The 14,847-nt window shown below is 37.4% G+C and overlaps 1 protein-coding gene across 10 annotated transcripts in view; it reads right to left on the bottom strand.

Moving 5' to 3' along the window:
* The window catches only part of DPH5 (diphthamide biosynthesis 5), a 55,988-nt gene that overhangs the window by 21,680 nt on the left and 19,461 nt on the right, over positions 1 to 14,847 (bottom strand). For 9 of the 10 annotated variants that reach the window (XR_006962707.1, XR_006962709.1, XR_006962708.1 and 6 more), the window contains exons 5-7: positions 5,452 to 5,572; positions 2,636 to 2,675; positions 1,094 to 1,197 (exon numbers count right to left, since the gene is read on the bottom strand). Coding sequence is in view for 6 of the 10 variants with exons in the window: in XM_047083415.1 (XP_046939371.1) it covers positions 1,094 to 1,197; positions 2,636 to 2,675; positions 5,452 to 5,572 (265 nt within the window). In the remaining 4 variants the exon portion in view is untranslated. Of the gene's footprint in view, positions 1 to 585; positions 1,198 to 2,635; positions 2,676 to 5,451; positions 5,573 to 14,847 lie in introns of those variants that run through there. The other variant, XM_047083416.1, reaches the window with a different exon arrangement.

The following is a 14,847-nucleotide window of genomic DNA, read 5'->3' as shown; positions in this document are numbered from 1 at the left end:
GTCTCGTTCTCTCTCTGCCCCTCCCCTGCTCACTCACTCTCTCTTAAAATAAAGAAATACATGTTTAAAAAATGGGACAATGATATCTACAAGGACAAGCAGGCATGCAAGTTTAGGCTTAAGTGTACAAAATTATGGATATGGAATACCCTTGCAAATTATTTGTTTCATAACTTTAACGAGACCTACTAATGAGAAAAAAAATAAGCAACAGTCATTCAAGAATCTCTTCATGTATTTTTTCTATCAAGAGATTGGTGCTCAAAGGCAGTCAGCAACTTACAACAGAATATAATGACAAGTTCTTTTAAAAACCTCTCAATAAATGGAGCACCTGGGTGGCTCAGTCTGTGAAGGGTCTGACTTTGGCTCAGGTCGTGATCTTGCGGTCTGTTCAGTTCGAGCCCCTCATCGGGCTCTGTGCTGACAGCTCAGAGCCTGGAGCCTGATTCAGATTCTGTGTCTCTCCTTCTCTCTGTCCCTCCCCAGTTCTCACACTGCCTCACACACACACACACACACACACACACACACACACACACACACAAAGTAAAAATAAACATTAAAAAAAAAAGAATCTCTCAATAAAGATTTACTGATGACAAACATTTTATTATATACCACGTACTGTGTCTAGATATTATGAATATAAGGATAAATTCTCTTGTTTTTATCCTGAGGAAAACTACTCCCAGTCTCAGTGAGAACAAAGAGAAAAAGCAGAATAAGTATATTTTTGCAGGATAGATCTTACCATAAATTTAGGCTAAAAAGGAAGTTCTGCATTTTACCTATGTATTTATTAACATGTTTACATTAAACCTGATTTACTGTTAACTTGTGAAAAATCCTCACTTTCTTGAATGGTATTAATGTTCCTAGGAAGAACTCCATTATTTTTCCTTCAGTACTACTTTTAGCCTATGAAATTTAAGTGAAAACTGAAAAAAAAAAAAAAAAAAGACAAGAAAAAGTACTATGCAAGCACACTGAACCTCACTTCAGAAGTGGGGGGTGTGTGTGAAGTTATACCATGTGCACATCTCAGTACAGCAGTGGGGAAACATGAGAACCCTTTTAGGGCCTTGAGTACCTGGCTCTTCTCCTTGTACTCGTTGATTCTGAACAATCTCCAGAAGCTGCCGGGCTGCTTGGTTTACACTCATATACCGAGGAGGTTCATAGATCTTCCTTCCCCTGTAAATATAAAACTAGATGCCACTGTCCTCAGCCATGAAATTACATAACACATTTTTAATGCAGTTATTCCCCCAGGAATCCTCAGGTACCACAGTCTACATGGTTTGAAGCATTCACACGTTACCCATTTAAGTATACACTAAAACATGAATACCATAATTGTTTAAGCTTTTTTCATTGTTCTACTTCAAGTGTCCTCTGATCTCCCCGAAATGCTGGCAGAAATAAAAGTCCAACAACTTAATGATAAATGTCTAAATCAAAGTTACTTTTATTTAAAGTGATAACCCAGGCAAAAACAGTTCAAATTAAGCAGCAATTTGTTCTAGATCCTGGCTTAACCAGGTTCTATCGTGTTCATTTTTATTACCATGTTTAAACCACATATTCCTCTTTTCACTTCTTTCTCTAAGAAAAGTAAACTAAAGTGGTAAATATCTAAAAATCTTGGAGGGTTAGATATGTTTACTTCTGATACCTCAAAGCCTACCACATCTGCCCATGATCATAATAAAAATACTGTTTTCATAGCTTACAAAACAGTTCATACAGATTATCTTACTGACTCCCCAAAAAATTCTCAAAGTCAGCACTGTCCAAGAGAAATATGATGCAAACCACAGAGTTTTAAATTTTCTAGTAGTCATATTAACAAAAGTAAAAAAAAAAAAAAAGGCAAAATTAATTTTAACAATACTATTTTACCCACTATATCCACAATGTTATATTTCAACATTTACTCCTATAAAAAGTATTAAAGAGATTATTTTTGTACTAAGTTTGTGACATCTGTTATTTCATACTTATAGCATTAATTCAAGTGTTAAATTTTCATTGGAAATACTTAATCTGTATTTAAATTTCATAAAATTCATGGTTGCAAAAGATTTACACAGTGAAGTTACTCCAAATATACTTTTCTAATAACTAAGTTGAGTATTTTTATTAATTAAAATTAAATTATAAAGGCAGTTCCTCAATTACATTAGCCATTTTTCAAGCGCTCATTAATTATATGTGGGTAGTAGCTACTGTACTGCACATTGCCTCGATAAGCAAAAAAAGGATTTTAGCACTCATCACACATAGGAGGCAAAGTAGACTCAGAAACCAAAGTACCTTGCCTAAGAGCACATAACCAGAGGCAGACTCAGGACTCAAATCCACGTCTTCTTCTGACCACCAATTCATTAATTCACACCACAGATATTTACAGAGTGCCTATTAGGTGTCAACCACTGTCACGGTCCTGAATCCATGAGATCTATTGCTGTTTCCACTCCATCACACTGCTTTTCACGTCATAAGATGAGGTGATTAATTTTTACCAGTTAAGGAAAGCTAATTTTCAACAATCTTTAGAACCCATGTCCTTTAAGTAGAATTGTATAAGGAATTAGAAACAGACATAAGCATTCTCAGAATAAGAACTTACTTGATTAGATTTTCCAAAGACTGCTCCTTTACTTTGATGTCTGTAGGAAGTGAAAAATAGTTCTCTTTTAATTAACTACTTTATCCACAACCCCGTGTGTCAACTTCGGTAGAGTTATTTAAATTTGGGGGAAGCGTTTTTGTCAAGTCTCCAAAATATTAATTTCAGAGCTCATGTCATTCTTCCGCCACACTTGTATCCATCTACTTTTTTCTAGAAATATACAGAAGAATGGAAGCTTGTGGTGTGTAAAGGTCATTAGTTAGAAAACAAACATGAGGTCGGCCCTAAGACCATCCTGAAAGGATCTAATTTCCTCTTGGAAAAGAAGACACAGGAAAGAGTTAGATAAATATTGGCATATACACTACCTAACAGCTAATCCAAATCTTTGTGTTCATTTCTACTAGCTGGTAAGTACACAGACCCAGCTGAGAAGTCTTCTTATGTTCCTATTCTTAACCTATTTTTTTCAGGCACTAGAACGTAAGCTTTAATGCATGTAATGTAACAGAAAACTTTCACCACATTTTGAAAAGAAACCTTTGCTCTCTTGTGAATGGTTAAGACATGTCTAATAACTTGTAAATAAACCCTTTAATACCCAATATTCATAAACAGCGCTTTCCCAAGCACTGACTGCCAGGTATGGGGCTACCACAGAGGCCAGAACACACATAATCTCTGCTCTCATGAAGCCTGAAATGCAAGTGTCACAAATCCTTGATTCTTTTTACTTCTTAATCACTGATGCTCAGCCACACAGTTTGGTAAAAGGTAAAAAAGCACAATCACTCCACATCCTCACAGGAACTCAGTATACAACAGCAAGAGCAACAGCTGCTTCCTGTTCTACATGCTAAAAACAAATGGTTCAGCCAAAGTCTGCTTTTGCAAAAATAAATACACTGCAACTGAAGGGTCTTTTTGTTGGATTTCTACAGCTTTCCTAAGTGATTATCAAAGTTTTTCTTATGAAGGAGACTAAAGAGTTTCCTAGGAAAGTACAGCAGAGGTTAAGCCCTTGTAAGTATTTGTAAATGTTCTTGGAACCAGTGGTGAATGTACCTTTCAGGTTCGAAATATCATTATTTAATTTTTCCACGTGTCTAGCACATATAAGAAAAAATGCATATCAGTTATTGAAAATGGCCTGCAATACAATTAACAGACTTAGACTTCCTTTATATGGTACCTGCAAGATTTTTAAAAATTCAACACATTCATTTAGTTCATTCACCTTGAGGTTCTGAAATGTTGTTGAGTTTTTAGTATTTTAACTTTTTAAATGATCTGCTCTATAGAACCTGGTTTTAAGTATGAAGAGGCTGGGGAGAATTTTTACAGGCAAATGCTTTTTGATCGAACATAAGACTACATTATGAAATATTTAATATCAAGCCAGACCAGTCTTAATACTTCTCCCTTGTCTTCACACAGGCCAGAATTATTCCTTTCTACTTCTACTTGCTAAAGGTAAGCGTCTCCTTTTCACTTTAGTGCCAGCACCCTGCATAATGCAAAGTACCCAACAGATATTCCATAAAAGTCTACTGAATCAATTTATTCATGTGGCTCTACTATTACCCACACACCAGCCTATCTTAAACTACCCCTGAAGTAACATAAGTCCCAACTCCTTCATAAAGCCTATGTTAACTTCCCCTCAAAAGCTCTTTGTTCTTTGAAATATCTATATAGTTATTCTTTAATTACATCATATATTTGTTAATCTTTAATTACATCATATATATCTGGTCTTTTCAAGTAAATTTTAAATTCTCTGTAGTATCCTAACATGGTATATTCTCACTAATCCCTACAGGGTCTGGACCACAGCAGGCATTCAATAAATATATACTAATTTAAATGATGAGCATGCCAGATGATTAAATGATGAGATGTACGGTTTGAGGATTTGAAATCATATCTTATACTTCACACCTTGTTCCTGTTTTTGTTAATGGAGCAAGGAAGATATATTGTTTAGCCTTGTTTGTCTTTTCCCAGGAAAGCCAAGAAAAGGGGGAAGCTCTTAGAAAGAGAAATCGAGAGCCAAAGTTCTGGTTTGTCCTTCCTGCCTCTTCATACAACAGAACTTAATTGTTCTTTAAACTTTTGTGTACATAGCAACTAAATTTCAAAACCCTGAGGGCAGGACGCATGTCTAATACTTCCTTAGTATTCCAAAAAACCCTAACTCTACAATGGGCATAAAGTACAGCATGATATAGTAAAAAGCTGTGAATGACAGGTTATCTGGATTCTACCAATTCCACCACTGATAAACTGGGTGACACAGGGGGAAAACGATTAAATATCTCTGGGCCTCAACTTCATCTGTAAAATGGGCTTCAATAACATGATCTTCAGAGTCTCTCTCAGATCTGTAATTCTGTGATTCTGATATCAATACTGTGGTATTCAAAAAACATCTCTAGGAAGACAAAGGATGGCACTTGGTAAGAATAAATGCTTAATACAGGTCTGCTGAATTGCAGTAAACTGACAAGAACAGGGTTTTGATGGATAAACGGGTAAGATAATAGAATGCTGGAGTGGATTCATGAGGGCATAAGAAGGGAGTAGCACGAATTATGGTATACACAAGGGAATAGCCAGGTGGTATTTGGAGCAGAAAATGCGTTATCTCCCTGAGAGTAAGGGAAGTATGTGGCACACAGAGCAGCTAGACCAGGTCGTTCTTTAATCTCTAGCTAGTTATGCACAGAACAGCTTTACCTGAACACAAAATCAAAATGACAATAATACGATGACTCCATATTGTGACTTTAAGGAAACTCCAAAGCCCTCACCTAGTAAGCATAACGTGTGCATGCCGTTTTGTCTGTTCTTCTTTACTTTGTCAAAGAAGCTTTCTGGTCTCCAAGTGTCTGTCCAAAAAACAATAGAAACCGTCTCTCCAAACTTATACAACTAGAAAAAGTAAAAACATTAATTAATGATAGAACAATTCACTGCTTACTCTTTCAAAGTTAACAACCAAAACATAAAGTGAGACCCAGACTTGAGATGAGTGGGGGATCAAATCTCTCACAAAATACATGTTCTCTTTGGTCCACAGCAGCTGGTGTCTCTCTGATGCCCTTTACAGTAGTGCTCCTAGTAGTTCAGCATTCAGTATAGCAACATATGTAACCAGTTCACGATTTAGCTATGTAGTTGCTAAAAATACTGAAACAGAACCCAGAAGGAAATAAACAAAGACGTTTGAGCAGTCAGAGCAGGGACTGTTCACTAGGTTAATTTTATTATCCTCACACTACAGACCACCAAGGCTCAGAAACATCAAGCTCATCTGCCCAGGGTCTCACAGCTAGTGAGTAATGAAAAAGACTCAAACTGAGGTCCAAGAAATGCTCCTTTCCACCATGGCAGCTCAGAACAATTCAGACAGTATATTCGCTGTAGCTATTTCTTAAAACCTACCCCCTTACTTTACCCACGATTTGATTCCTCACTATAGAATTCAATGAAGGTTTGCCCAAACCTCCTCCTTTCCCAAGTGGCCTACCCACCCCAGCTGGCCATCACACAACCAAGAGGCTTGCTTTGTTCCAGCTTGCTTCCAGTCTGGCTGCACAGTTCGCTGAAGTGAGCCCAACTCCACATCTTATGCTAAGAAAACTCAGTTCTGAATCCTAGTTCTGCAACTTGGTAGCTGTGTGACATTGTTCCTTCTAAATCTCTAAAATAGGGATAGTAAAAACATACTGTCCTTCCTATTCACGGGGTTGTAAACATGTAAAAAGTTATTCAAACTGTGAAGTAATATGCTAATATTAGTTCTTATCTAGTCACTGTGCAAAGGACAATTAAATTCAAATTTTTTTTTTTTCAACATTTATTTATTTTTGGGACAGAGAGAGACAGAGCATGAACGGGGGAGGGGCAGAGAGAGAGGGAGACACAGAATCGGAAGCAGGCTCCAGGCTCTGAGCCATCAGCCCAGAGCCCGACGCGGGGCTCGAACTCACGGACCGCAAGATCGTGACCTGGTTGAAGTCGGACGCTTAACCGACTGCGCCACCCAGGCGCCCCGTAAATTCAAAGACTTAATACATGGTAAAACATAAAACTAAAGTTGTTAGGTAAAGATTTAATTATTCAATTGAAACAGTGCTTGAAACAATTTATAAGAGCTGGAAAGCACTAGACACAGGAAATCAAGTCTAGTCCTCTGCCACAAACTGTGCACAGGACAGTACTGAACTTTTCTAAGCCCAAGGTTTTTCATTTTTCAAATGAAGAACTGGTCTGCAGAAGGGATTATCATCCTGAGGCTTCTCCAATTAGTTTTCAGAAGCTGCCGCAAGAAGTAAGGGGGAGGCAGAAAGAACAGAAACAGAAAAGCTGGAGCATTCAAGGCCCTCTATCCCTCCACCCCAGGAAAGCTCAAATTTTCTCACTTTTTGTACACTGAGGCCTAAAACCTGTAACTGATACTCTTAATGGTGACTTTGAGTTCTTTTTTTTTTTTTTTTTAATTTTTTTTTTTTCCAACGTTTATTTATTTTTGGGACAGAGAGAGACAGAGCATGAACGGGGGAGGGGCAGAGAGAGAGGGAGACACAGAATCGGAAACAGGCTCCAGGCTCCCAGCCATCAGCCCAGAGCCTGACGCGGGGCTCGAACTCACGGACCGCGAGATCGTGACCTGGCTGAAGTCGGACGCTTAACCGACTGCGCCACCCAGGCGCCCTGACTTTGAGTTCTTAAGGGAAAGCTCATCAGGTTCCTCACATGGCCACAACTTCCAACTCACCTACCAATGAGCTTTATTCTCAAAGTCCACTTGCAAACTGTCTAAAAAAGATATATGGAAGCCATGCCATCCCCTGGCAAATTCTCAGATCAGTATAGCAAGAGCCATGTAACTGCAGGAATTCAGAGTCATGAATCTTCTTGCCACGCATATAATGTTTCCCTGTGAAAAATGCATCCAGCTGATGAGTTCCAATGTATTCCAATGTGGGATTCCTGGAATACATTCACCCAAGCTGCAAGAGATAGGCCTAGCCCTGCTGGGGGTGGGGGTTCTGCTACTGTTATTGTTCTATGAGAGGCAAATTTATCTAAAAGATATTTATTTTAGATCATCCACTATGTGCCACACATTATGCTATGCACAGGTATAAAGTGAGAAGCCAATCTGAGCTCTGGCCCTCATGGAGAATGCAGTCTTGCATATACCTCACAGAGCAGGCAAGAGCTCTGAAGTCACAGCGCTGGTTCTTAATAGATGGGCCACCATGGGGTGCCTGGGTGGCTCAGTCAGTTGAGCATCTGACTTTGGCTCAGGTCATGATCTCACGGCTCATGAGTTCGAGCCCCGTGTCGGGCTCTGTGCTGACAGCTCAGAGCCTGGAGCCTGCTTCCGATTCTCTGTCTCCCTCTCTCTCTGCCCCTAACCCACTCACATTCTGTCTCTGTCTCTCTCAAAAATAAATAAACATTAATAGATGGGCCACCGTGGACAAATAACCTTCCTGACTTTCAAGAGAAACTCCCCGGGAAAATGCGCATAACTATAAACCTTATAATGTGATTTTTTTAAAGGATTAAATGACATAAAGTGTGTAGAATGCCTAATACATTGCACACAGTAAAAACAATAAATGTTAGGGATTTGATGATATAATAATATGTTTATAATGATGATATAAAAATGGTCTAAAATGCTGTGTCTTGCTATAGTCCAACTGCTTTCCTTACTGGAATGAGCTCAAAAATATTACCAAATATTTGAAAATAAGTTTATGATTTAGCTCTGATAAGTTCAACAGTTTACATTCTAAAAGGGATTTTTGGCATCTCTGATCAGACTTTGAAATATTGCTATTACTCTGTAAAAAATAAAACTATTGAGGTTAAAGAAAATTACGTATGCAACCATATATAAACACTCTAAATGGGCCTTCAGTATTTTAAGAGTCATGGAAATATACTCATGAAGGTAAATTCTTCATTCAGAAAGAAAGGGATAGATGATTTCTGAGAGAATTGAGATGCTAGTCACATATAAACACTAGCTGCAGCATGCTGTAGGAAAGCTTCTTGGAATTGTCTAATTTGGGGGATTAAAAGAAAGCCTCACATAAGCACTGCTTTCTAGGACCCTGATTTATAGACTGTAACCATTCCCATGGTTGTGCTGCAAACTTCTTCAATGAGTTCTGGAACATTATGCAAAGAGTTTCACCATTTAAGATGTCAGTCCCTCAAAGAACAGAAAGATCAGTGCCATGTTTCACAATCCAAGGACTTACCAGTAAACCATAAAAGAAACTGGAGTAAAACAGTGTCGAGAACTGAGGCTGCAGAAGTCTAAGCACTGTCTTATACATGTTAGCCTTTGTACTGTGATCATTTTCCCCCAAAACAGTATTGATGCAAATCTAAATTTAGAGACCATAAAAAGAGCTGTTTTCTAAGAACAGTAGATAGACACAGGTCTTTTTGTTTGTTTGTTTTAATCTGAAGCAAGTTATAAAGAAAGCAATTTATCCAACTTGATATTGGATCGTGTTTTTATCTGTTGAAGATAAAAACTCAAAATGATCTAATTAACATATAAAGCAATATCTAGTTAAAGCAAGAAGATGCATAAGAAAGATAAATATTAGGTAGTAAATAATAATTCTAAAAAATGAGACATAGACAGTACTGAAGGAGTTCAGCATTACTCCCACTTGGAAAGCACCTGAAGACAACTCCTGAAGACAGGATATAGGCTGGACCTTAAAGGGTGGAAAAGATGGGGGAACTTGATCTTGGGGGAAGAACAAGATGGTAGGAACAACTTAACAGAGGTGGGAACTGTTGGGCAATATTTAGCATGGTATTAAGCAATTATCTAGAAATAGCTGCTGCCCGACTTGCCTCTAACAAGTATCTCTTAATTCCCGACAGCTTTACCATGTGCCAATTCCTGTCAATGCCAGCTCTATAATATATCTAGAACTGACTTCATTTCTTTTATCACTACCTTAGTTTGAGTCCTTAATGCCACTTGCCTGAATGACCTTAATAATCTTCTAACTCATCGCACTGCCACCAATGTTTCCCTCCTTTCAGAAGCACAGAATGCTTTGTAAAATCCATTTTTATAATTAGGATTTAATACTTTTGTCATTCTACATTCAAATAAAAAATAGTTTGTGACTGGGGTGCCTGCGTGGCTCAGTCGGCTGACTGTCCGACTCTTGCCTCGGGTCGCGATCTCATGGTCATGGAAGCCAGCCTCATGTTGGGCTCTGCGCTGACAGTGCAAGCCTGCCTGGGATTCTCTTTCCCTCTTTCTGCCCCCTGCCTCAAAATAAACAAACAAAAAAAATAGTTTGTGATTTTCTAAGTTAAAAAATATCTTCTCAACATACAGAAAAATCAGAAAATTGAACTTGCTATTAAGAGCTCTGTGGGGCACCTGGGTGGCTCAGTTGGTTAAGCACCGACTTCGGCTCAGGTCATGATCTCACGGTTTGTGAGTTCAAGCCCCGTGTCGGGCTCTGTTCTGACAGCTTGGAACCTGGAGCCTGCTTCGGATTCTGTGTCTCCCTCTCTCTCTGCCCTTCCCCCACTTGTGGTCTGTCTCTCTCTCTCTCTCTCAAAAATAAAATAAACATTAAAAAAAAATTTTTAAACAACTCTGTGAAGCCCCACATGTATCTTTTATATATAAACATGAATCCTAAATCAGATCACTTAAATCTGTGAGGTAAAAGAAAGCTGAGCCAGCAAAGATGTCAAAAAACACACCACAAACCACATAATCAAGAGTTACTAGTTTTCTATACAGAATATCGGTCTTGGAGTTGTTTTTTTTAATCTCCACATGCGTTTTGCTTAACATTTATGTAACACTGATTTTGCTGACACTAAGAAAAATCATGCACATGCCCACTGTATACAAGATACATAAAGTTGAAGACAAAAGAGCTATAAAATTTATGTTATCACACATAAATGAGAGAATCCACATGTGAATTAAATGAAAGAATTTTAATTTAAAGTACATAATTCCAAAAATAAACCAACTTGGGCTGGAGTGGGAAGGATAAGTAAATAAGTAAGCAATTCAACTCAGCAAATATTTGTTGCATATTGATTATATGTTTTGGCACTGTGATAAAGCACAAAGGGAGAGGTGAAGATGAGTAAATCAGGAAGTTTATGTGCCCAACACATAAACACATAAAGTAACTGAATATTCTGTATGGGATGACGATGTATCAGGATTGTGCAAGTAGAAGAATGGTACAATCATATCTGCAATTTAAAAATAAAACTATTAAGTGGGAGAGAAGATGGCTATTAAAATATTGACTAAAAACAGTTCCAGTGGAAATGGAAAGAAAAACATTTTTAATATGCCCATGATTCCGCAGGTGGTCAAAATAATTCCAAAGTGACTGAAAGAACAGGAAGCTTCCTCAGATGCGTTCTTCTAAGGTTACGTGGCAGTGTAGAGTGTGGATCCCCTTATTACCTAGTTTAGTGTTCACTGTACAAGGTTAGACTTTATCATTTCTACATTAGTCCCTGGACAACAATGAAATCAATTCAATGCTTTTGAAAACTAACAGTAAGAACTACTACAAGGTCAAAACAATGCTGATTATCACAATGAGTCTTGTGCTATGAAAAAAAGGAAGGAAATGAGTTGTTACTTTTTAAAAGTAATATACATATTTTCCAAAGTAGAAATGTATTATATAAACAGAGAAACATATGGCAATAATCAAGGTCACTCATGCAACAGCCAGAGAAAGTGGAAGCATTTCGTAATGATGAGAAAATTATACAATCTTTTCCCTGAAGTCAGCTGCAACTGATAATGCAGTTTTTATGCAGAAATCATTGCTACCTGGTTTCACTGAACTGTCTCATTTATCTGTCCTTTAAAATGTCTCAAAACCATTTCAGTCACCAAATTTTAAAAAAAAGATTCATTCTATCACACAAATGACTAACAAGAAATGATAAATACCACATAAAGAAAGTGTGCCAGAATTTGTAATTTCTTCTTTCTTTGGCCTGTCATCTTCAGGTCAATGTATCCAGGTAAGAATTGAATAAAAAGAATGAAGGAGGGGTGCCTGGGTGGCTCAGCTGGTTAAGCGTCTGACTCTCGATTTCGGCTCAGGTCATGATCTTACAATTCATGTGATCAAGTCCTGCATAGGACTCTGTGCTGATAGGGTAGATGGAGCCTGCTTGGGATTCTCTGTCTCCCTCTCTCTCTGCCCCTCCCCTGCTCTCTCTCTCTCTCTCTCTCTCAAAATAAATAAATAAACATTAAAAAAAAAGACTGAGAGGAAATATACCAAACTAGTAACTAACTATGGTTACTTCCAGGTAGTGGGACTTCAGATATTTTCTTCCTTATACTTACTATATTCTCCTAATTTTCTATGAGTATATATGTCACTTATCATCAAGAAAAATAAAAATATTTTTTAAAAACAGTTTTTTCTAAAGCAGAGACAATGGTAAATGAAAAAAATTCTGGTTCTGCATGACTAAGGTGCCAAATGTTTAACCTTAAGAATTCAAGAAAAAGACTCTGTTCTTGCCGTCTCTGTAGTGAGAAAAATCCCTGATATTTCATTATCAGGAATGCCTAAATACAACCAACTTGCCTGGCTCTACACAAATAAATGGATTTTCCTTTGATTAGAAAAATCCTCAAAATACAAATTTCACAAGTGTTAGAAATATTTGTTACTTAGGAATTTCAAATAACATGATTTTAAAGTTTATATGTTTATAACTAGTATATGAATTGGGAAAAAACCTAAGATTTACTCAATGAAAATTTGAGCATCTAATGTATCTTGGTTAAGGTAACCTTTGCCTGAAGTTAGAAAACAGGCCAGGTTTTTTGGCTTCTAAATCTAGAGGACATTAGAATTGATCTCAGTTAGTATTCTCCATACTTTTTAGTGCCAAGTCTTTTTTTCCAAATAAATTCTTAAATAAAACATCAATAGGGTTAAAGATCAAGGCTCCCTGGGGATTTATTCATTGCTATTTGGTCTCAAGTACTTCAATTTCTGCAGAATTGCTGAAGCAGCTTCATAAATCCTGGTACACTTTGAAAACCATTGATCATGTCCGGTGTTCCTCCCTGTCCCCACATCCCCTTACAGTTAGGAAACCTGAGATCCAGAGAAGTTAGAGGACTCCTTAATTACTGCCTGAGCAAAAGTAAAACCAAGAACTTTTAATCTGCAATTAAACTCAACCTTTTCCATTATTACTTTTTCTTTACCAGTTCTACTCAATATATAGTCAGTTTTTACCCAACATATATATTCTCAGTCTTGTGTTAATTAATCTCTAGGTAACCAAGGTTTCTGTGGTACATATGTATGTATTCATTGGTGTCTGTGTATTTCTATAATACCTCGAAGATTCCAAAGTGCTTCATGACTCTCTTTAACTGTATAGTTCCCTGTGTTGGGAAGGTATCTTCCTTACTGTTCATTTAGCAAACCTCTTATAATTCATTTTTTAAAGTACTTTATTGATACATAATGCACATACCGTAACATTCACCCATTACAAATGTACATTCAATTTTTAGTAAACTTACCGAATTGTGCAACCACATGTAATTTTAGAAAATTTTTATCACTTCAATCAGATTCCATATGTCCATTTATAAGTAATACCTGTTCTAAACCCCAGCCAACCAATAACTACTTTCTATCTTATAGATTTGCTTTTTCTGGACATTTCATATAAACAAAATCCTACAATATATGGTCTTCTGTGTCAACCTTCTTTCACTTAACATACATGTAATTAATATCTATGCCAGGACTACTAATTCTTCACAAGACAAAAGGAAAGACTTCAGAGTCTGAAGTAAATTAAACCTAATCACACTCTGCTACATGATCAATTCACTACAAATAAAATCCAAACGGCTGACGTTGGATTAGAGAGCCTAGTGATCCAACCCTATCTACCTATCTGACCTCAGACCACTTTTCTCCTGCCTGCTACTCTCCAATAAGCCCTTCTTTGGTTCCTTCAATGAGCCAAGGTCATTTCAACTTTAGAGTCTTTGCACAAACCATTCCCTTTGACTGGAATATGTTCACTCTTTCTTGATTCATGTCTAATCTTAAGTAACACCACTTTAGAGAGGCCTCCTTTGACCACCCAATTACAACAGAGACCCAGCCAAATCTCTAACATATATCAGTCTACTTGAATTTCTTATACTTCCCACTACCTGACGTTTATTTTCTTGTTATTGCCTCTCCTTCCTACTAGAATGTAAGCTCTTTGAAAGCAGAGACCTTGTTAGACAGATTTATCAGCGTATCCAAGGCAAGCAAATAATAAATAGGCAAACGATATTTGTTGAATAAATGGATCACTAAACCTCTTAATGATGCCTAACTTGGTAGCCTTTACTACACATTCCCTTTAACAAGAAACATTTTCATAGGAATATGGGGTTTGCAATAAAAAAAACTATTTTATGGCATGCCTATAATAGAATGTGTATCAACTGGTTTTGTGTGTTTTGAAGTGTTAGTCTACACACCTACTTACCTTCATTAATACTGATAATCAAGGGGCACCTGGGTGGCTCAGTCGGTTGGGTGTCCGACTTCGGCCCAGGTCATCATCTCGCGGTTCATGGGTTTGGGCCCCACGTTGGACTCTGTGCTGACAGTGCAGAGCCTGGAGCCTGCTTTGAATTTTGTGTCTCCCCCTCTCTCTGCCCCTTCCCTACTCATGCTCTGTCTCTCAAAAATAAATAAACATTGAAAAAAAAATACTGATAATCAAGAGTCTAGTTAATAAACTACAAAGTTGATGAAAAATACTCAATAGTTGATTCTGAGCTCTCTATGCTGCTTTAGAAAACAATGATAAGATAGGTTCAAAAGGGGCTAACAAACTGATAGGCTTAAAAAAATCTGTGCCCATTATTTCCAGGTTAGGAATTCCATACTGCTACTCTTTAACCTAAGGTAAAAATGTTGTAAAACATATACTATTCAGGTCTGTCACATTACCCAAAACAGTACTTCTGTTCAATAACTTGATGGCTGTTTTTGAACTCATGGGAAAGCTTTCACAGAGATGACAGAATCTCTTTCGAAAGTGGTGCCCACTTCCCTTTTAAAAAATTGAGAAAGATAGCATGGCAAGGTAACCTGTTAACA

This window comes from Lynx rufus, unplaced genomic scaffold (genome assembly GCF_022079265.1).
Source record: "Lynx rufus isolate CCGP_SWC_20201006 ecotype Redwood Valley unplaced genomic scaffold, mLynRuf1.p SCAF_2, whole genome shotgun sequence".
NCBI classification, from domain to species: domain Eukaryota; kingdom Metazoa; phylum Chordata; class Mammalia; order Carnivora; family Felidae; genus Lynx; species Lynx rufus.
This window is presented reverse-complemented; position numbering and strand designations above follow the sequence as displayed.